We start from the raw sequence: 23,859 nt of genomic DNA, 5'->3' as shown, positions 1-23,859 counted from the left end.
AAAAGGAGAATAGATGTTGTTGAGAATGGAAGAATGAACCAGGGATTCACTGGGAGGGAAACAAAGAAGCTAGCAGAAAATGCAGAGCATGATCAATTGAATCTGGAAGATAGTGGGAATCCTCTTCTTGCTCTGGGTGGGATGAAGGAAATGAGAGTAGAAATGCAGAAAATGGAACAGATGCAGACTTTGGTGGAGAGGATGAAAGAAGACAAACATGACAGAATTCAAGAAGCTAGGAAAATGAAATGGAGTCTTTATGGGAAGCTGCAGGGTCCAGGCAAAGTAGTTGTGGAAGACTGTCAGCTTGTAATGGATATTGATCTCTGACGCATTCACTGTGATGGAGGTAGAGAAGTTGAGAAAGTATCCGAGATGGGCCATGTGAAAATGAGAAGAGGATGGAAATAGGCATTAAAGGCGAGGAAATTTGTGACTTCTGGATGAATGCAGAATTTCCTAAATTTGCCATCCAAAATAACTGTCTCAATTTTCAATTCAGTTTTATTGGAATATTTCAGTGCATTCCATAAAAAAGATTGTAAGGTTTAAATGTATTTTAAGAAAGTTCTAAATTTACTGGCAAGGGCTCGGAGTGCTAAATAGCTGGCATGTGGTCACTAATTGAGCATGTTTTGATTTGGGACTGCATTACTTTGCAGTGTAGATAATTAGTGCAAAACTGACATACTATTAATAGAGGGATTTTGATGTTACTCAAGGGATTGAGTGGTTCCTGCCTCCAATTATAATCACCTTTGCCAGGAGGCTATTTCTGCCCCAGGACAGGAACTGATTTCATTCTGTGCTCCTGTAAATGCCATTTGGATAACCAGTATTGCAAACAATCTCTTTAAGCATGTTTGGTTGACTCTTCTGGGTTTTATTTTATAGCCAAATAGTTTCTTATTGCTATAAAAAGGAAACACATTGTGCAGGCCACTAATCCCATTTGTTTATGTTTCCCAGACTTATGCAATGCTTGTAAAAGATTCCATCCGTCATAGTGAAAGAAATTACAAGGTGGTCTCAATGAAAAACACAGTGGAATATATCGTAAAGCAACTGGAACCAGGTGGAAAGTACACTGTGGTCATTAGGCTGTTAAACATGAGCAAAGAAGCAAGTGTTTCTCTAAGCACAGGTGAGACAAACTTATTATTCCTAGAAATATTTAATAGAAAGAGTATATAAAACCAAGCAATATAATTACTAACTGCTTTAAAAAGGCACCTTAAGTTGCAAGCTTGAAGAAAGGTTGAGGCAGTTTCTATTTCCAGATTCAAGGTGAAATTGTTTTTGAAGTGTCATTAATATTTTACTGGTAAAATAGAAGTTTGTTTAGGCATAGAAATATCCTGTAGTAGCAATTGATGAGCCAGGTTTTTCTGGGCTATGATGCTAGGAAATCCCAACAATACCATGTTCTCTAAATCCATCAGTAAGTGCTAGATTTGTGAAGTCTGGGACTTAACAGTTGCATATTGATTTATACCACAGGCAAAAATGAAAGGCATATTCTGGTCTGAACTACTGTATCTGAGTCCATTGGTTGAAGGAGCAGTGTTGCCAAGGACATTAGAGTTCTGTGCTTTAATATCACCTCCAACCATATGCACAAGCAGTTGAAATTAGTTCCAAAGAATTGCTCATCAGATGAGCTTCTCTTTCAGAGATGAACACTTCAGGAACCAAGCTAAGCAAGCAGATGTAGGAGGAAACTGGAGTACCTGGCAGAAATCCACCCAGTCATGGGGAGAATGTTAAGCTCCATACAGACAATCGCCGAGGTCAGGGTCAAGTACGCTCTCTGGAGCTGTGAGCCAGCAGAACTGACTGTTCATCATTATGCTGCCTTTATGATTCAGTTGGCTGAAGGAGGAATGTTAAAACCAAATGATTATGCAGCTGTGAATTGTTAGTCCTTTTACACTCGATATAGACTTTGGATCTCCTAACAGTTGGTTACTATTCAGTTTTGTATTAAAATATCAAAATGAGCAGATTTTTATGCAAAATATTATTAGTGCACAACAAATTCTTGTTCCTCCAAAATATACTTACAAACCTCTATCCTGTTCAAACCACTCAAAGAATATTTTACTGGGCTTTCCCACAATGAGGGAAAAATGGCAGTGCTGCCACTGGTGCAGACCTGGGAGAGCAGAGATACAGTGCTGCTCCAAAGGATTCAGCCACCCGGTCCTAATGCCAGCAGCTCCGTACAAGCTTTAAACGACCTTTTAAAGGTGTTGACAGTGTTTGTAAGTAAAATCTTGCATCCGCAGCGCCTGTGCTTGGCAGTGACCACATGGGGATGCAGACTCCAGGGAGTAGCAGACTGGCACAGGGCACACAGGTTACAGATGACTTGTGATTGGGGGACCTGTATGGGCTGCTGGAAACTGGTTCGCGGGAATCAGGATCAGGAATTATTGTCATGAACAAGTCATGAAATTTGGTGGTTTGCAGCAGCGTCACAGAGTGAACCTTCATATTATAACCATCTTATGACATTACTTTAAAAAATAACATAATAATAGAGCACAAAAAGTAAGGCAGTGTCTTTGGTTCACTGATTATTCAGAAATCTGATGGCAGAGGGGAAGAACCTGTCCTTGTGCCGCTGAGTGCTCGTCTTTAGGCTCATGTACCTTTTTTCCTGATGGTAGCAGAATGAAGAGGGCATGGCCTGGATGGTGGGGGTCTTTGAGGATAGAGGTTGCTTTTTTAAGACACTGCCTCATGTAGATGTCCTCGATGGAGTGAAGTCTGGTGCCTGTGATGTCACAGGCCCAGTTAACAACCCTCTGGAGTTTATTCTGAGAGTTGGGACCTCCATACCAGGCAGTGATGCAGCTAGCCAGAATGCTTTCCACGGTATACCGGTAGAAGTTTCGAGAGTCTTCGGTGACATACCAAATCTCCTCAGACACCTCACAAAGTATAACTGCTGGTGAGCCTTCTTTGTGATTGCATCCTCAGAGATGTTGTCACCCAAGAATTTGAAGTTCTTGACCCTCTCCACTTCTGAGCCCTCGATAAGGACTGGGTCGTGTTCCCCTGACTTCTTTGGTTTTGCTGACATTGAGCACGAGGTAGTTGTTGTTACACTATTCAACGAGCTGATCTATCTTCCTCCTGTATGCTTCCTCATTGCCATTTGTGATTCTGTGATGTCATTGGCAAACTTGCAGATGGCATTGGAAATGTGCCTGGCCACACAGTTGTGGGTGTATAATGAGAAGAGCAGTGGGCTCAGCATGCAACCTGTGTTGATGATCAGTGAGGAGGAGACATTGTTTCCAATTCGTACTGAATGAGGTCTTCCAATGAGAAAGTCAAGGATCCAGTTGCAAAGGGAGATATCGGAGTCTAGATTGGAGAGGATGCTGAGGGCAAGAAGGGCCTCATATCCTGAAGGTTTCCTGATCATATTGGAGGTTTGGATCTGAAGCTCGTGTTACTAATGAACAGGAGTTTGTGCGGCTGCAGAGACTTCAGGAGTTCTGGAGGTGAATCTATGGACGCTCAATGACTCTGAAGGGACTCTGTTTTGCTTCTCTTTCTCCCTTAGTATAAGGGGCACTAGGAGATACTAATGGCAATTCTTTGTCTGTCTTACAACAGGCAGAAGGCAATTTTGAGTAATTTTACGCGTTCTGTACTATTACATGACAATAAAGGAATCTTGAATCTATTCAAAAAACCCAAGAGCAAAACACATTCTGGTGAATCTTAAGAGCCAAATCAAGACTTTCAGAAATAGTTAGAGCAGAGTCTTTCCCTAACAAATCTTCCGTGGTTTGTCATATCAAATTTAAAACACCATAAATGGAATTTGGTAAACCAGATTTGGCTTCTTATTGTGGTACTGATTGAAAAGGTCACTAGAGAGGGTGTTGATTGGTTGCTCTCTCTACTTACCCCCCCCCCCACCACTCAAACCAAGCACAGCTTTTGAATACTAGTTTTTGAGTTTCAAAAACAATTAAAGGGAAAAGAAAATATTTTTTTTTCCAAACTGACATTAAAAATAGTACTTAATATTTATGAACAGTAGACTCTTAATTAAATCAATAATGTATGTAGTGTACCTTGTAACTGTTCCTCTCTGAAATTAATGAAATTGCTCATCCTGGTCTAAGATGTTGCATTCTCTTTTAATGGATCTGTAAACTGATGGTAATTGCCATAAATTTGCACTCTACCGTCATCAAAAAAAAACACTAAAATGGCCAGCAAGTTCAGTACTTCCACAATTTGTGTATCTACCTTGGCACGTGGATGGAGAGATACTGGAAGTGTAATGCAGACTTGCCAACATATGCAAAAATACATATTATTGCCTATCTTTCACAATTGCTGTTTTGTCACATCAATTATTTTCATTTATATTAATTGAGCTCTATTGATCTTTTCCGTATTGATGCTCATCATGGCATTGCCCCAAAATTACATGGATAGTCTAGTGGGTTTTAATTCCTTTCTTCCCCCCACCCCCCCCCCACTGCTGTGGGGAAGGGTCCAGCAAAAAGAGTAATTATTGCTACCATTCTACTTCGAGAATCATAAAATGACCATATATTTCAATTTCTATAATTAACTATTTAACAACTCCTAAATACTGCTGAATAACTATTCACACTGTGATCTAATTTCCAAACAAGTTACTGGAGACACACGAGAGACTGCAGATGCTGGAATTTAGAGCTGGATATACTCAAATGGTCCAGCAGCATCAATGGGAGAAACAGATCTGTCAACATATTGAGCCCAAACTTTTCATCAAGGCTGTGAGTTGGACCCATTGAGTTCCTCCAGCAAATTGTGTTTTGTTCCCAAAAAGATCTTTGGAATAAAAGATGTGTTTGGCTTTATCTTTGATTTTGTGATGAACTCCCTGTAAAATTGTAATAATTTGCGCATTTATCAGAAGCTATCATTGTATATTTTGAAAATAGCAGAAGCCATCTGGATAGTCTGGGGAGGTTAATTAAAAAAATATTGAATGAGCTATTGACCACCTTCAACTATCCTGATCCCCAAGCATTCTTGCCAATGTTCAGAATCTGACAAATTATTTGAAAATGCTGCTGAATTTTTCTCGTGTTTTTGTGCCACAGGAATGGTGACAGTGACCTAAAGAAGTTGGCCAAGATCTTTGCTCAGGGCCAGTCATGCTATGAAGAATGTATTTGGAATTCATTGAACAATGAGCTCTGTCTGTTGGAAGGGTTGCCGGAGGCAGCTGGTGGTATTATGGTATTTCAGTAGTTTGAATAACTCATTGTGTCTATATTTTCATTTCATGTTCTCCTGTGGCAGTCCCTCTGTCGGCACCAGAGTCATTGAAAATACTACCAGAGAAAGACCACATCCTGTTGTTCTGGAAAAGCCTCCGATTAAAAGAACGAAGCTTTAATGACAGTAGGGTAAGTGTAAGATATGATCAAAAGTTACAGATCTTTACTTTGAACTGACTCCAATTTTATCTCGTCATTTGGCATAAAACTGCCCAACTGACGAAGTCAAACGTGCACAATCAAGACAGCAAAATGTTCTTCCAATCAACATTTTTGAATGGCATTTTATATATTGTGCATATTCTCACCTAAATTAATTTGGATTTGATGTCAATTGAATATCACAGGAATCAAGAACAAAACATTTTATTTTTTAATATTTCCACTAGTTTGCATATCATTACAGTGAACATTCTAAGTCACCTGCTTTCTGAATTAAAGAAACCCTCATTCCTCCCATTATGTGGTTGATGTGGTTGAAATTTCCCTCTTACCTTTTGGGATTTGGATTGTTGTTCATACTTAAGTTGAAAACTTCCTCAATACCATGGCTAAAAATAAATTTCTCATTCTTTAAAGCATTATCAATTTTTGCTCCAACAATGGAAAATAAAGCATTTTCAGTTGGTAATAGATTTGTACATAACTGCAAGGAGAGTTATTTAAGTTACAAATAATCAATTGCTTTACCATTAATTGAGCAACAGCCCTTTGACTACCACTAGGCTTTGACACATTAGATCCCTGATGTTGAGTGTAGTGGGGTGGGGAGATGACAGGATCATGTTGAGACTTTTCTATGGAAATAGGTTAGTTGCTGTGGATTTGCTTCTCATATTTACAGCTGAACATAATTAAACAACAATTGGTAAGTTATCGTCTTCATTGCCAATTGAAGCTCCAAAATTAATTGGATATGGAGGTTTTGCCACGTGACTGCGGTTTGAAGAAGGAAATAGCCAATTGCCATGTATTGAGGATAATTAACAAGGATTTACAAATTAATTCTTTGCTGAGATGAGAGTTTATAGGTAAATGAAATATACTGGGTGTTACATTTCTAATAAGTGTTTTATGAAGTGAATCAAAGTTTGTGAGTTAAGTTGAACCTCAATGGATGGAAAATCTTTAAAGGATAGAGAATAGAGCTGAGTTTATTGAGTATGTTCTTGAACAGGAAGATTCTATGAAAAAATAGTACAAATTGCTAAAGACTTGCAGAGAAAAAGGATCTGGGAAAGACCAAAATGTTACTGAAGAGGTCAGTAAAAATTTTACTACAGAAACAGTATCTTTGGAAAGAGCCAGAGAGTGAACACAAGGGTCACCGCTTTTTGTCTTCTCATATGATGCCAGACAGGTTGAGTATCTCCAGCATTTGCCATTTTTATTTAACCATCCAAGTGAATACTGTTCAAATAGCTGACTGGTTAGTTGCCTTGTTCTTTGAATTATGAAAATGAAATTTTAAACTGCAAAGTGGAAAAAATGATGTTGGTAAAGCTATTTCACTTTTACTTGAGAAATTGGCATTACAGCTTTAAAAAAAAATTGACCAAGATATTAAATAAAATTTAGACATACAGCATGGTAATAGGCCCTTTTAGCCCATGCCTACCAATGACACCTATTTGACCTATGTCCCAATACATTTTTGAAGGGTGGGAGGAAGCTGGAGCATCTGGAAGAAGCCCATGCAGAGACAAGGAGAATATGCAAACTCAGTACACAAAATGCAGGATTCAAACCCAGTCCCGATTGATGACACTGTAACAACGTTGTTCTAACCATCCCGTCCTTATTAGCAATAAGGAAATTGGCAATATTTTGAACCCATAGAGCTCTTAAAAAGCTTTTTATGGCTCATAATCAATCATTGACTCTTAGTTTTGTTCTTTTCATATTGGAGAACAAGTAAATTAGACACTATTTCAGTATTAAAAGTGCTTAATGCACTTAGGACCTTCTCATAAGTGATATTGTACTAAAATCTGATCTCTTAATAGATTTACTTTATTGATGATTTTGTTCTTTTTCATGTCTGGGATAAATAATCCACACCACAACCGATAAACTATCACTCATTTGCGATCTATTTATTTATTTAAAATAAACACTCCATTTTGATGCATTTCACTGTTTAAATAAATGGTACTCATCAGGTTAAATGTTTTTGTGATCTGTCTGACTCTTGCATGTACATTTTGCACCCATCTTTCTCCCAGTGCTTCTTGTAGGATGAGACAATGGGCCAAATGGTCTAATTCTGCTCCCAAGTCTTATGGCTCCTGCATCTGATGTACAAAATAAGGGCACTTTAAAAAAAAAATGATTGAGTGGGATACGTAAATAAAAGCTTTATCATATTTATAAGTATATCATATTTATAGCTCCTAGGAGGTAAGTTAGAGTTTTGATTCTAGACGATTTAATCTTTCAAAAATAACTTGCCTTCTGAAGGATTCATCTCTCTGCTTTCATTGATACTTAAGCAGTGAATGAATGTAGAGTGTATAATAATTAACTGAGAGATCAACCACTCCCCTCTCAATGATGGCTGATGATCATTAAGGGGATTCAAAATGGCATGAGAACACTGGAGATATCAATTCATTGTCTGTTTGTCAGTTGCTGCGAAATTTATATAAGGAACCTTCTTACTATGTTATGGGTGGTGATTTGGTGGGTGAAAGGTAAGACCAGAGGTAATGGAAGATATTAACATCAAGCCAATTTTCTCAGCCCCAGCAGAAGTAAAGGAGGTTTCCAGGCATTTTCTGAAAGACATAAAATTCTCTCAACTTCCCAAGGTTTTGATTTTGTTGGTTCCAGAATTGACTGGAGTGTATTTCCCAGAAGTACCTAAAATATTATTGACAAAATGAATGTTTTCTTGGCTGTAACTACATTAGATTGTTGACGTTACTTTATGTGAACTGAACTGCGTGACCAAATATTTGACCATTTCTCTTATGTTGCATTCTGTAATATTTGTGTTTAAATTTGACTTATTGTTGGAAACACTTTGACCTGCATTGATCAATTCTGTATAACTTAAGACCAGCAAATTTGCCTCGCTTTTAACTTTAGTTTGTATTTGGACAAACTAGCAGCTGTAAATGGACAAAAATGTAAATATGGATCGAGGAAAAAATATATATGTAATGCACTTTCTTCACTCAAATTGGTGTAAGGTACAATCCTATTAATAAAGAAAGATTGCATCACGAGCATGCTTTGGATCGTGTGCAATGTGACAGTTGACGCCATGCTTGAGTGAAGTAATGCTCACCTGTCCATGAATTAGAACCATTGAAATTGTTAATTTGCACCAGAAATCACTTTGTATCTTTGATGTGTTTTAATGAGTTTGGCTGTTGCATGGAGCTCCTCTTCTCTTTTCATATTTTGTATGTTGTTTTCATACTCTGAACCATTGCCCTGTGAACTGCAGAACCGAGTTAGATGGCACCAAGTGAAATACAAGGAAAACTGCAAAACCTAATACATTGTCCTTTGTTTGACCTAGGGTTATGAGATCCACATGTTTGATCATGTGACTAATACAACAGTATGTCTTGGGAATACAACAGAAAACATCTTCAAGATTTCTGATCTGAAGCCTGGCCACAACTACACTTTTACAGTACAAGCCAGATGCTTGTACAATGGACACATTTGTGGCGAACCTGCTTCCCTGCTCTATGATGAACTTGGCAATGGTGAGGTCAAGAAAATTTGATAACTAGTGAACAGAATTAAAAAAAAATAATTCCTAGTTGACCAAAAGAATGAAGGTCCAGTGTGCAGTTAGTATAATATTGGTTTGGCTATTGTTAAACTATTTTGCATGTAGACTTAACCCTTAAAACTTGTGACCCTCAAACTTGGGGTTGAGGGTAACCCAGGCAAGTGACTGCAAAGTAATTTTGTGGATGCTACACATTGCAGACACTCGTCAGTGGAGGAGAGACTGAATATTTAGGGTAAGTAACTGGGGTAATCAAGGCATTTATTTTGTCCTTGAGTGTTATTAGATTCTTGTTTATCCAGGTATGTTGAATGCTGTGTTTTGTAGTTTGTATATATAATTTAAAAAAAAACTAAAAGACTTGCGATGTCAGAAACTACAGAATATCATCCCATCTCTGTGACCAATGCAATACCCAAAAGTGTTGGATCAATGTAGCAGGTTGCTGTGACATGCTTTTGTTGCTGTGGTATTTGTTTCTAGTCCAGATGAGTGTCTAGTCAGTGGGAATCCTGAAGATGTTATTGATGGGAGTCTTTGTAATTGTAATACCATTGAATTTCAAGAATAGCTGGACGGGCTCTCTTATGTTGAAGATGGCCCTTGCCCATCTATCTTGTTTAGCATTCATTACTACTTATCAGCCCACATTTATTTGTCAGCTGCATTTAGGGATGAACTGATTCATTTGATCAGAATAAATGGCTGAACATTAAGAACATCTGAGTCCAGCCATAAAAGATTTGCCCCAATAAAATGGGGTTTGAATGAAAATTGTAAATGACTTGGCATTTCAGGGAGCTATGGCTACCATTGCAACAAATTTAGGGAATGCCCGTATTCACTCGCAATTCAGAGAAAGGTTTAACATTTCTGGCAAGGGAAGTCAAGCCAAGAATTTCAATGTAATTTTTCTTTAAATCTAATATTTTTAACCAAAAAATCCTATATTGTTCCATGGACCACTATGGCATCGCACAAGGGGGAAACTGGACACAATAGATCTATTTTCCAGGATTAAACAGTAATATCAAAAGTGTGCAACTGGTAGTTAACTGGTAGTTCCAGATAATAAATGGGAGATGGAGCTCAATTTTTGACAAATTCTGTAGACCCCATGCAACTGAAATTGGATTTCAAAATTAAACTGAACTTACAAAGGATTTATTTTGTTAAAATGGGGGAGTTTTTGAACAAGAAGGGCCCCTTTAAAGTTTTTACTTTGCCGGTGGTAATTGCATTAAGGTAATTAGTTAATGGAATTTTAACCACTAAATTGAATTGTCAAGCCACAAAATGCAGTGACTGAATTACAGGATGCCTGTGGTTGAGTCTTTGTTAACAACTTCTGTTTCTCATTTACAATTTTTGGTCTTTGATTTAAAGAAGTGCTGGTTAAAGATGCTGACCATACGTAGAGATTGAAAATAAATTAATCCTCTGCTCTGATTGTGGTAAATTCTAACTTGAACATCAGAGTAAAGCAAAATTAGAAAACCACATATAAGATCTCAATTGGATGAGACTAAGATTGAGGAATTAAATGTTTCTGGAATCTTGTGGTATGTATAGTTTTTTAAAGTTTATTTTTCTAGAATGATATAATCATTAAAATTTTTATGTAGGACATATGAAACATATATTGGTATTAATTGACAGGTCAGTATTGAACAGCCATTTTCAACGTGGACCACAGCACATTTAAGGGGGCCCACAGATTAAAATCCCTAAAAATCCTTTGTTTTTTATGTAATCGAGAAATATGGAAGAAACCAACTAAATTTGACTGCTTCACAGGAAAGGGGGGCATAAACTTTGAGCAGAGTCCTAAGGGAGCTAGAGCCAAAAGAAGGGTGAGAATGGCTGCCCTAGAATGTCAGGTAGATTTGTGCATCACTTTTAGGTGTAATAGGCGTGCTTTTATAGAATTAGCTATTTTCCTTTTTTTTTGTTGATGTGGCTGTTTTGTTTACAGCCTATAAGCAATTCATATTTGAAATTCTTTGTCTTGTGATTGAATTAAGATTAACTAAATTCTGGTTTGGTTGTTTTCTCCCTAGCAGCAAATCCATCGGCTTCCCAGAATTCCAAGTCTACTGACATAGCAGCTATTGTGGTCCCAGTAATGTTCTTGCTCCTTGTGCTACTGGGTATTGGCTTTGCTGTGTTATATATTCGACATCGGAGGCTCCAGCATAGCTTTACAGCCTTTGCCAACAGTCACTATAATTCTCGATTAGGATCTGCTGTATTTTCTTCAGGTGATGAGCTAGGTAAGAGTTTGCTTTCCATGGAAAAACCTAGTGACTATACCTATTACTTTATCTAGTGGACTGATACGCCACCAAGCCCTCAACTTGCAGTCTTATTAACTTATTACTGATGTTCAGTCTAAATTCTCAAGCACTGTACTTGAGATAGAAAGCAATCTGATGTCAATTATATGTAAATCATGAAAATCTGTAGACACTGCTTTAAGTAAAAACACAAAAAGATGAAGAAACTCAGCAGGTAAAACCAGTGTTCTTTATGTAGCATAAAAATACATAACTGATGTTTCGGGCATGAGCCCTTAATCAAGGTATGGAAAAACATCAGCTGGCATCCAAACAAAAAGATATGGGTGGGGGGGTGCAAAGGCAGGAGATGATAGGTAGAGAAGGGAGGGAGGGGACAGCAGCAATCAGGGAAAGGAGGAATGGCTGGGTTGGTAGAGAGGGGAGGGAGGGGAGGACCATAAAGTGGGAGGGGAAAGAAAAACCAAACAAGTTTAGCAGAAAGGAGAGAAGTCATTGTTAATGCCATCTGGCTGGAGAGTGCCCAGATGGAAAATAAGGTGTGGTTTCAAACTGATATCAATTATATGCTCATGTCCTTGCCATTCAGTAGGAAAAGTACAGTCCAATGCTTTTAGTTTTTTTTTAACAAGTAGATTACAGATTACTTATTTTGTTACTCAATAGTTTAGTACATGTATTTTGTATTTTTATCACATTAAGATTTCATCTCGGCTATTCAAGGAGAAAAAAATATCTATCCCTTGGGTTCTTGATTTCAGTTGAGCATGTGCAAGCTTCCAAGTGTAGGTCATATACACACCTTCAGAATCTGTCATTCATTTGTGGTGTGGGGGGGGAAGGAGGAAGTAATCGATGTATTTATAATTTTAAAAATCTAGTCAGTGTAAGACTAGCTTTGTTTTTCAAAAAAAATCCTGCCACAGAATGCTTGATGGCAGTATATCACTCAAATATGGCTTCGTCCAACATTCTTAAATCAGACCGTAGCATCTTGCATGTTTTCACATGATCAGTTTATGGTTTTCCTTTAAAGTGAATATCCTTTGAATATTTAAGATTGATAACACTCCTGAATTGATTCATCTTGCCAACAGTAACAATGTCCAATATAATCTGCTAGTTAGCACAAAGTTCTGTCACTGTTGTTGAACTAATGCTGAAAATTTCAAAAAGGAGGTACCACTGACTAATTATCTTGAACTTGTTATAACGTTATAAAAGGTTTCTGGAACACCCTTGAGATTTAGATGATCCACAGAGATGTCAGACCTAAAATCTGTGGGGATTAATGGGAATTCCCAACTTATGAATAAGAAACATTACGAGGTATTAAAAATGCTACTAATTGGAGGAATTAGGTTGGAGAAGTGAAGTTTCCCCTCATGGGCAACCCTGATGTAGGGTTTGGACCATTGTCATTTCTGATTGAGAATTTCAGAGGAAATAGTGAGCAGAGTTCACAAATCTTCAAGCAATGTGAATTTCTAATCATCAAGAAATAATTAGCTGCTGCAAACAGTACAAAATGTAGCCAGGCCACTGGTACCAAGCGTCAAATAGCTCAGTGATGATGAGAGACAGGAGAGATTTTTGGCTTCTCTGTCTGGACATCTCTCCAATGATTTTAGTGATTTAATATTAAGGGCATCAACCATTGATTCAATGTATGGCTTGGAATCTCTGATTCAAAACAATTTTTATTTATATAGAATAACTAATACGTGAAATGATTGGTGTCCAATGGACGAACATTAGAATATATGTGGATGATTGAATTAAAATCTGTCATATAGACCTCTTATTCTGTTAATTATCTCATGGAGTCCAAATGGATGGATGAACTAAATTAATACGTGGTCATTTTAATGGGAAACTATCAGGTCCTTTTATGTTCAAGGCCTTGGAAATAAGTTTAAATTAACTGTCACATGTACCAAGGTGAAATGATAGGCATTGTTTTGTGAGCAGACCAGTAGACATCTCGTACATAATACAAGTAAGACAATTAATAAGTATAGTTACAGACGGATATAGTTACTCTATATCCGTTGATATAGAGTAAAGGCAATATAATTTTACTAATTTTGAGTTCATTCGGAAGACTGATAATGGCAGGAATGAAACTATCCTTGAATCTGGTGGTACATGATCTCATACTTGACAGTCTTCTGCCTGATGGGAGGATGTGAAAAGAGTGTGGCCAGGGTGCGATGAGTCTTAAGAACATGAGAAATAAGAACAAGAGTAGGCTATTTGGCCCTTTGACCCTGCCCTGCCATTCAGTGAGAATGAGGATTCAATGAGAATCAATATGATAGCTGTTTTTCCAAGGCAGCAGGAGTTGTAGTAAAGGGATTAGAACTGTGTTTGGGCAGGCGGTCGTGAGTGTACAGAAAACATAGTGAGGACTGAGTACACAGCCATGTGGTACCTTGAGTACAACTGATGTTTCCCAAAAATGAATCCTTAACTCTTGTGTTTTAAGGACACAATAAAGCTATTATGTATGCAAAAATAGCTTGGTGGTTATGGCCTATCTGCTGTTTTTATGCAAATTATAATTCTCAGACTGCTCAGTTTTGCCAAAGCAGGTAAACTCTCCTTCACTGTGTTCAAAATACTTGCTGAATGGTATAAAAACTGGCTCCAACAAAGGCTACATTGGTACTTAGGAACACAGAGTGGTAGCTGGGGTTTGGGAGAAATTGATAATTTCATTTGTGTCTTTAAGATCAATTACATTTTACTAACTTATTTTTTTTCTTTTCCCTGCAGGAGATGATGAAGATGCTCCCTTGATTAATGGTTTTTCAGATGATGTACCAATGGTAATTGCATGAAGATTTTACTGCAAACAAGTGGTTTAAGAATTCTAAGTCTTGGCAGCAGAAAAAAGAATCTTTATAAAAATGCACTTTTCTGAGTTGCAATACATTATTTTTATATGGACCAAAACTTAGACTTTATTGTAATGCGCTGTGATACTTGGATAAGATTGCAAGGTGTGTGATGCAGCCCTGGTCCCTGACTGTAGGTGCTTACACAGCTTTGCTTATGTACTTTGTCATCAGGCAACTTGCTTTTCAGGTCATTGATTTGGTGAATGCTACAGTTGCAATCCCTCTTTCTGATGGTCTATAGATTCAATTAATTTATCGTGGGCAAGTTTAACCTTGAGGTCATATTTCCAAACTTTCCTTTTAAGTAATTATGCTTGAATAATAAAGCTTTAAAAATAATGAATCAAAAGATTTCAAGACAATATATCAGAATACCACATGAAATTAATTTGTAAAATCATATGGCAAATATTTTGCCATGAAAATCTTTGTGTGCAGTGAAATATTTCAATTAGGCAATCCAATTAATACTTACACTATTATTTTGTATCACTTAAATACACCCATTGATGAACAGATCAAAAATAATTCAGGCAGAGTTTTGGAACAATATACTGTACTTTTTTAAAACAACAATCAGGAATTAGGGCATTGTAATATACATAATTTCCCATACAATTTTAATTTGTATTATGTCCATATTAAATGACCATAATTTCAGTTTACCTCTCATTATCACTTCATAATAACTGTTGAATTGCACAATAATATCAAACAACAGGAAATGATTTGGCTGAAGACTGAATCAGATTCTGAAAATACTTGGACAGTTAATTTGATTTGCACATTCTTTATTCCTAGTTCTGCACATTTCCACATTCCATCATTAATCCAAATCTTTTTGGGAAGTTTTTATTGAATCTGTTTCCATTTCCCCTTTCAAGTAATGAATTTAAGATATTCACAACTTATTGCTTGTTCAGGAAGAATTTCTTTTGCTAGTTACTAGAAAGTTGCTGAACAAATAAAAATACTACCTGTACTAGGTTACTGCAGTGTACTTTTCTTTTGTCAAAGAAGGGCTGTTGTCCTTTTTTTCCAGAATAAGCATGTATTTATCTTATGAAGTTGACAATATGCACAAGGCCCTATTGCCTTTGTGTCAGAGGTACTAATCCCACAGTTTAGTTTGAAGAGAAAGATTTAATATTCCCAAATCCATTACCTCAATTTTTTTTTAAATGAATCCAGCTGTGTGCATTCTGAAATACATTAACAATGATTTTTTTTTCTCTCTCTTGGATCTCTATTTGCCTTCCACTTCAATCACAGAATTACATAGCCGCCAATCTTTTGCTACATAAAGTTGATGTGGTTGGCTGAAAGACGATCATTATCCACTAATGGATGGAAGGAGAATGACATTTATTTGCCAAAAGAATCTTGGTAGCCCTTTCACAATTATATTAGCGACCTGAAACTTGCATTTGAACAGATGCATTGAGCAAATGTCTCTGCCCCATTTGCGTTGAAACCTGTGCGGAAATAGAACTGTCCCTCATCTTATCAAAAATAGCATTAATTTTGCTTTTAGAACTCAACTAGATTTTTGTAATGCCATTTTGATATATTTTCCCACTATATCTCTTGTTGACCTGAATTCTTAAAATATTTTAAAAAGTTTATGGGATACATTGAACAACTTAAGGCAGACAAAATTAAAGTATATCATGTATGTTACATTTTTTATGTATTATTACATGACATTCAAAAGAACCTTTGAACTGGAAATGGACCATAAAACACAAGGGTTGATAATGCATTGTTGCTCAAAATATGCGGCTGATATTTTATCAGGAAAACTAATTTTACATCAAATAACACCCTACTTTTTCTATTTTTGATCTGACCAATCTGTTGAGTATTTCCTGATTAACTTTTGAAATTTCTTCATAAAACAGAGCATTCATCTCTGCCCTTACTGCAACAACATACTTGCAATTAACTTGACCCTTATGTGTGATAAATTTATGATTTTAATTCCCATTTCATTAAAAAAATGTTACAGAGACGATAAATTTAGATGGTTATATTTATTGAGCAGCAAACAAGTGGAATCTGATTACCAATCATTTATCATATTAGAAAGTATACTCTGAAGAACAATGCATAATGATCACTTGGGACCAAAGGATTGACTTCAGATTAATAGTTTGTGTTCATATGACGTGATGGTAGGTTGACCATCAGAAAAAGAATGCAACTTCAGGTTGGATCTTCCTACAAGGATGCCAGTAATTTTGCATGGTGTCTGATCATGTCTTCAAAACAAAATAGAATTGTTTATCCTACTATTATTATAGAATATCCAAAAGAGTTTTCTTCCAGGGCTATGCGTCAAGTTGCATGAATTTCCCAATTTAGTGCACTCGGTGGCTGCAGTCCTTAAATAAGAATAGAAGGTCAAGATGTAGCCACTTCACTCTGCATGACTTTGTTCCACCATTCATTAAGATCATGACTGATTTCAAAGCACTGTCATTTGTATCTTCATGTGTAAGCTCTTTTACACCACATTGTTATTAGCTTTCAGTATCAGTTTGGAGCAAATTACTGATCTTGAACCAAAATACAGAATCACTCAATTCATCTTCCCCAATGATCATCCAGTTAAGAAAGGATTTACAGATTTTAATAGCTTTGAATATTGATCCTGTTCTGAATTATGTTTTTACAAAAAGCTTCTGATTCCCAGCTCCATTGAAGTTAATGTCACTTTGAATCTTTTTGTAATTATACAAGGTGAAATTGTATTTCCATAATTTGATTTGAGACTGGAAATAGAATTGGTTCAAATTTTCTTCTGACAAAAATATGGATCAATGAACGATTAAGTACTGGGTTAAAAATTACAATTGGATTTTTTTAACAAACTTAGTATAATTTAAATTGCCCTAATTATTTATCGACATTTCCACATGTTAATGCTGTTCAAAATCTTTTCTCCCTAAAAACTTACCTCAGAAATTGTAATAAAATGTGTTGACTACATTCTTAGTCAAAGAAATCCAAAGGAAATCAAGGGATGAAAACCACCGTGGTTAAGGTTATCATGGATTAACACAACTTTTAAGTGAAATGTTAGCAGCTTATAGTAATGATTGGATATCTGCCTGCATGATGGTGGTGAGCTATTATTGCTGGGAAGTTTGCCTGCATAAACTAATATCAATGGGAGCATTTCTCAGGCTCCCTCATGTTTTTTTTTCAAAACTTGCAGCGCACACTTGAATCATACAAACATGTAGCCTTGTTTGCAGTCCTACTGATTGATTGTGTTGAACATGATCAGAACTGTGTCAAATTTTGTCAAACGTGCATGTTTTGAAGGGGAAAAAAACTGATAATTTTAGGTAGCATTTCCCCTGTGTTCTGTCTTTCTATTTGGAAAATCCATCATTTAAGAAAGAGTTGGATAAGTATATGGATGGGAGGGGGATGGAGGGATATGGGCAGAGTGCTGGTAAGTGGGATTAGAGGAGAGTACTTGGATCAGTGCGGACTAGAAGGGCCAAATTGGCCTGTTTCCGTGCTGTAATTGTTATATGGTTTATGATTTTTGGCAACCAGCTGTCTTGTGTTAGAGACATTTGACTGCATGGTAGTTTTGTGATGCCATGTTGAAATTAAGCCTTTCTTAAAAATGACCAATAATTTTTGCATTCTATTTAAGTCACATGATGAATGTACTATTTTACTGCTGGTGCATCAGAGTGAAATGTCCAGCAGAGCTGCTTGATTTTTAATATATGGTACTACTGTTTTTTAATTATCCTGTGTTTTCATTTAATTTCTTGCCTTAAAACTGGAGTGTGCTTTCTGTACAAGAAAATGCTTAAAAGCCTTTAAATCATTATGCCATATCTGCCTTATTGAGTAAATCTTAAGTGTCTGTTTTTGTGCATCAGCCTTTAATTTTTCCCAGATCCCACAATTAGATTGCACGTATTCACATGCTCCATTCTTCATCAGGCAGCCACTTAACAGGACACTTTGTAGTTTTAGAGTACTAGATTTGCTTTGAAATAAATTTGATTGTTCAACTTGCAGAGAAAGAAGATTCCTATCAGATTCCAAAGTTGCAGATTGTACAATGCACAGTGTACAATAGAGGGTGTTTTGTATAAATGGAAAATATGTTTTTAAAAAAGTGTACATTTTGGGAAAATAATGCTGTGGATCTATTTTTTATGTTTGGTAGTTATTAGAGATCATTGAAAGCACAGTAAATAGATTGCATGGGGAAGTGGAGAGAACGTCTGTACATAGCAACTATATAAATCATGTCTCGCATTTATGTTCTATGTTTTTAAAAATAATAATAAAAAATAAAAAATAATAATAAAAAAAAATTAAAAAAAATACGAATCTTGGATTAAGCACAGTTGTGCCAGAAATCCTCAAAATTAGTGGTACTAAAGATGTTCAGGTTCAGAATTTTCACATTGTGGTTTGATTTTCAGGCTATTGTGTTGTGAGACTTTGCACTAATAGAATTTTGGGCAAATTATATTACAGATCTCTGATTCTTTAATCATCTATCCCTCTACACTTTTGGAAGGGGTGCAATGTGCTTTAAATGTGAATTTATTTCGCTTAATAAATTTTACTTGGATCAAGACTTTTTAAGAATTTGAGTTTTAACTGCTTCTTCAGTCGAAGGAAATACATCTCGTATAATGCTGTTTTGCTTTAGCACATTTTCTTTCCCTCTATCCCTTTGACTATTTTCTTCTCTGAGCTTGCATAAAAGAAACTGCTGCTTTTTGGGCAAGTGAAGAAAACATTATTGCTTATTATTCTACAAACATATCAGGTTGAACCCCAGACAGGAACTTTTAAGTTTCTCAAGCATTTTTGAATGAGTGAAAAACTGTTACTGTAGTACGTTCTCTGTCCATTGGCAATTTTCTGTATGATGCTTCAAGTTTATCATCATCCAATTTTACGTGCAACCTGATGAACCAGCATTCTCCCATCCTCAGCGCAAAAGTATGCAAACACATAGACATAATATACAGACAAATGATGATTCATATGGAGTGTGTGTGTGTTCAACTTTTGTTCAGCAGTTTCACTGCCTGTGGGAAGAAGCTTTTTCTCAGCCTGGTGGTTCTGGTTCTGATACTCTTGTATCTCTTTCCTGACAGGAGAAGCTGAAAGATGCAGTGTGTGGGTTGGTAGGGGGACCTCAATGATTATACAGCCTTCATCAAATAACGATTCAGGTAGATCACATTGATATGGGGGGGGGGGGGGAAATTCTGAACCACTTAGAGTTGAACAGGTCATGATGTTAAAGAATATGAACCATTGGAGAGAATGTACATGGCAAGAGAGAAAATATTTTAGGGACTTTAACATCTTTGAAAATGGCCTAAATTAAATATATCCTAGGCTGATAAGTAACAAACCAAATCATCATTTTCCATTTATTTTTAAATATACATGTGATAGGGAACTGCTTAGAAGTTTGGAAAAAAAGAAGTTAACAGGTTAATTGTTGTAACTTAGGATGTGGATAATTTATTGAAAGAACTAATCATTCTTTTGGAAAGCACTAAATGGTACTCTGCATTGAATAATAATTTTCTGTTTGCAACCATTTGTGTCTTTAACATGCTCCGTGAGATATTTTGAGACAATGTACAACTAGGATCACCATTTAAATTCAAGGGGATATCCATTTAAGACACAAATTGCATTTTTTTCTGGGTCACGTGTGTTTGAAATAATTTTCATCAAAATAAGTATTAAATAATTTGAAATAAGGTAAATATAAAAAAGTTAGTCTGAATATTTTTCGGGAGAGGCTAGGAAGATGAGAGCATGAAATGTTGGGGGATGAGATCAGCCCTGACTTCCCGAAAGCTGGAGGAGGCCTGGCAGCTGCCCCTGCCCATGCTGGAACCAGGTACTGAGATGTCTCCTTCATAAGGTCAGTGCAGTCACCATGGCATTTTTATAGGCTCAGAAAATACAATATTGGATGGATCACAAGTCGGCACTTCTACTCCTTAAGGGGAACTCGATCACAACCTAACTCAAATTGTTTGTGGCTGCGCACAACATTTGCTGCTCCTTTTACACAGTAGATTCGGAACACCTTGTTGCAAAATAACTTTTTTGTGTGGTAGTATTTGTTGTCAACATTAGAACGTGTTTTGATGGAAACAGTCGCAGTCACTGAAGCAAGTCCAAACTTGTGCTGTCCAGTTATGTACAAATGACAAATAATATCCCTTACTTCTTTACTCGGCACTGAAAGCCACTAACTTGGAATTGCTGCTTTTTTGTCCTTGTTTATTTGCAGCTTCTGATGTGCACTGCTCGCTCTCTCTTTCTCTCTCCCTCCCTCCCTCCACTTAAACCCCATTTCCGTGATCCAGACAATCTCCATTAGTGTTTTAACAACATTTCATTAGAGATTATACTTTGGCTGATTGCAGATGTGGCAATACCTAAGAAAGATATTGCCGCAGATGGTCTGAACAGTATTTCACATCTATCCCCTCCTTCATTGCCCCAATGGCTGCAGAATGCGTGGCTACAATGTTTATTGTCATGAACATGTCACAAAATAGGTTGTTTTGTGGTAGCATTACAGGTGCAAAATTGCTATAAGTTGCATCTATTTTTTAAAGCGCAGAAAGGGAAAGTGAGGTAAGTGTCTGATTCGTTGTCCATTCAGAAATCTGTTGGTAGAGGGGAAGAAAATGTTTCTGTACCATTGGGTGTTGATCTTCAGGCTCCTGTACCTTCCCCATGATGGTAGCAGTGAGAAGAGGGCATGGACTTGAGGAGGAGAGGCTGCTTTCTTGAGTCACCACCTCATTTAGATGACCTCAATAGAGTGAAGGCTGGTGCACATGACGGTAGCATGTGGTAGAATTCACAATCTCTATAGTCTTTTTCTGTCCTGGGCATTGGAACCTCCACTTCTGATGCAACCAGTCAGAAGTGATTATCATCCAAAAATGAATCCTCTGTTGATGGATATGCCCCCACCTCCTCAAATATTAGCAGCAAAGCATCAGAGAGAGAAAGGGAGTTTACACTGAAGGTGAAGGGATGAGATGATGGTGAATTTCAGTATGTTGAACAACAAATTCTCTAAAAAAAAACTGGAAGGAAGGAACTTGTTAGGTCAAACTGAATACTTTATAGAGAAAATATAAAGATACGTAACTGACGTTTTTGGCTTGACCCTTTCATCAAGGTATGGATAAAATGTAGGCAGGTGCCCAAACAGTTTTTACTTCTATCATGGTGTCTGCGGACTTTTGTGTTTTACTTCAATGGAAATTCTGTGTTTGTACTGTAAATCTAAGATTTAATGTGAAATGAAACATTGAATTTTGCTTGAACATTATTGAAACTATATTTCTCCCTGACTCCAATGCTTTAAACAAAGCACATTCAGTTTAAGAGGGAAAAAATTGCAAGATTATATTGAAAGCAGAAAGTAATCAGGTTGTTTCATTAGTTTAAGGCTATTATGTTGTATTTCAATGTACTAACAGTATTTCATGGTTTCATCTAAAAATATACTTTAATCAAAAGATGTACAGTAAATACAAATGAAACATTTATCCATGTTTGTTGTGCCAATAATTCAATGCATTTTCCTAAAATATGTTAGTGCCTTGTATAGTCAGGATAATGTGAACTATTTTGTTTCCACGTAAGAATATATCCTTCTCACTGTAGTAAATGTAGTGCACCACTGTGGGGCGTATGTATATGTGAATGTTTCCTGGCATGGTGGAAGGCATCAGTAAGTAAAGTCTCTTGTTATTTGAATCTTGCATCTCTATAAGTTATTTAAGAAGCCTCCCAAGTAACTCAGAGATATAATATAGTGGCAGTGGTATAAGAGAACAAGAATAAAGCCATGCAATTGATTGTAAGTCACTGAAATATGAAGGGGAAGAAAAGAAAAAAACATTACTGGAAAAAAATGACTGGAGCAACAGCAGTTCACCTAGTGATGGACTGGGAGGCTGTCCCAAAATAATCCTTTTCCTCAAAACCATTACCTTCCATTCATCACTGGCACATAGCCCAACACTATACACCAGAGAGTAGCATTTCCTTACTCTGGAAGATCACAAGCTTAAGATATGTCGTGCCTGCACACTTCAGAAATTGTACCTCTGGAGGTAGAATGGGAGATACAAAGCAGGTTCCAGTTAACCTGATAAGCTCATCCTTTTTGGTTCTCTAGAATTCTATTTACACCATATCTTTCTTTGGCTTGGCTTCGCGGACGAAGATTTATGGAGGGGGTAAAAAGTCCACGTCAGCTGCAGGCTCGTTTGTGGCTGACAAGTCCGATGTGGGACAGGCAGACACGGTTGCAGCGGTTGCAGGGGAAAATTGGTTGGTTGGGGTTGGGTGTTGGGTTTTTCCTCCTTTGCCTTTTGTCAGTGAGGTGGGCTCTCCATATAAAGCCATTCTAAAAGGCAGATACTCTAAGATAGGTTTCAAGAACATTTTTCCAAAGAGAGGATAGCTGCTTTTTGTTTGCAAACTTTTGATTTTGTGTTCCTCTTGTAAGGGGAACTGGAGCAGACGGTGGACAAGTTTGGAGAGTAATCTAACTATATCTAGATCAGTGGTTTTCAAATTTTTCTTTCCACTCACATACCACCTCACATATGCCATAAGAGCTCTGTGATTAGTAAAAAGGATTACTTAAGGTGGTATGTAGGTGGAAAGAAAAAGTTTGAAAATCACTGTTTTAATCGGACCTAATTAACTCATTATGTGAACGATTTCATGACTCCAAAGGAAATTGGCCAATGACAATTTTTCTCAAGCAAAATATTTCAGTAACAATTGGGTCTAGAGCAGTGGTTCTCAACCTTACTAATCACAGAACACCGATGGCTTTGGAATTACTTAAAGTGGTATGTGAGTGGAAAGAAAAAGTTTGAAAACCACTGCTCTAGATTGTAAGTGTACTCGGAGAAAGTACTGCATCTGTGGTAACTTGCAAAATCTCTAAGTGTGAAGGAACTCTGTGTCAAGTGAACAACTTGAAATATAATCAAAGTTCACAGCAGACAATTTGCATACAGTAAGCTTTCTCAAACATGTAACAATGACAAGATAATTCATTTTGTGCATAAAGGCCAAGTGTTGAGAGTTAACCCCTCTTCTTTCTGCCAGCCAATACTGAGAATGCTTATGTAATCTAAATATTCTATTATTGATACTTCCTGGTTCAAATATAAAACAAACGGATGTAAATATCCACCTCTGCCTTTTCAATAAGCATGGTTGGCAAAGGAATTCATACATGATATATACAGTATTTGTTTGCCAGCGGCAAGAACGTTTAATTTTCTGATTTCAGGTAATTCCACTTTACGCAATTTCACATTGCTTTATTTTTCAACCAACACTCTGCCCGCCTCCCCCCCCCCAAACCATCCCCCTGTTTTCTCCCTTACCTGTCTCTCCACTTCTTCAACTTTCTTTTGCCTAATATCCTATCATCGCATCCTTGTTCATGCTTGATATCTCCAGTTCCCATTCTGGTCTCAAAAATGGGTCTCAATCTGAAAAATTGACTGACCATTTCTCTCCATGGATGT

General features: G+C 36.9%; 1 protein-coding gene across 3 annotated transcripts in view; it reads left to right on the top strand.

Moving 5' to 3' along the window:
- sorl1 (sortilin-related receptor, L(DLR class) A repeats containing) overlaps positions 1 to 18,878 on the top strand; it is a 168,999-nt gene extending 150,121 nt beyond the window's left edge. Inside the window, exons 44-48 of one of the 3 annotated variants that reach the window (XM_069894711.1) lie at positions 970 to 1,144; positions 5,329 to 5,435; positions 8,836 to 9,028; positions 11,121 to 11,330; positions 14,133 to 18,878. In XM_069894711.1, the coding sequence (XP_069750812.1) occupies positions 970 to 1,144; positions 5,329 to 5,435; positions 8,836 to 9,028; positions 11,121 to 11,330; positions 14,133 to 14,197 (750 nt within the window). In that variant the 3' untranslated portion in view covers positions 14,198 to 18,878. Of the gene's footprint in view, positions 1 to 969; positions 1,145 to 1,673; positions 4,071 to 5,328; positions 5,436 to 8,835; positions 9,029 to 11,117; positions 11,331 to 14,132 lie in introns of those variants that run through there. The other 2 variants (XM_069894709.1, XM_069894712.1) reach the window with 2 other exon arrangements.
- The last annotated feature ends 4,981 nt before the right edge of the window (positions 18,879 to 23,859 follow it).

This window comes from Narcine bancroftii, chromosome 8 (assembly GCF_036971445.1).
Source record: "Narcine bancroftii isolate sNarBan1 chromosome 8, sNarBan1.hap1, whole genome shotgun sequence".
Taxonomy (NCBI): Eukaryota; Metazoa; Chordata; class Chondrichthyes; order Torpediniformes; family Narcinidae; genus Narcine; species Narcine bancroftii.
This window is presented reverse-complemented; position numbering and strand designations above follow the sequence as displayed.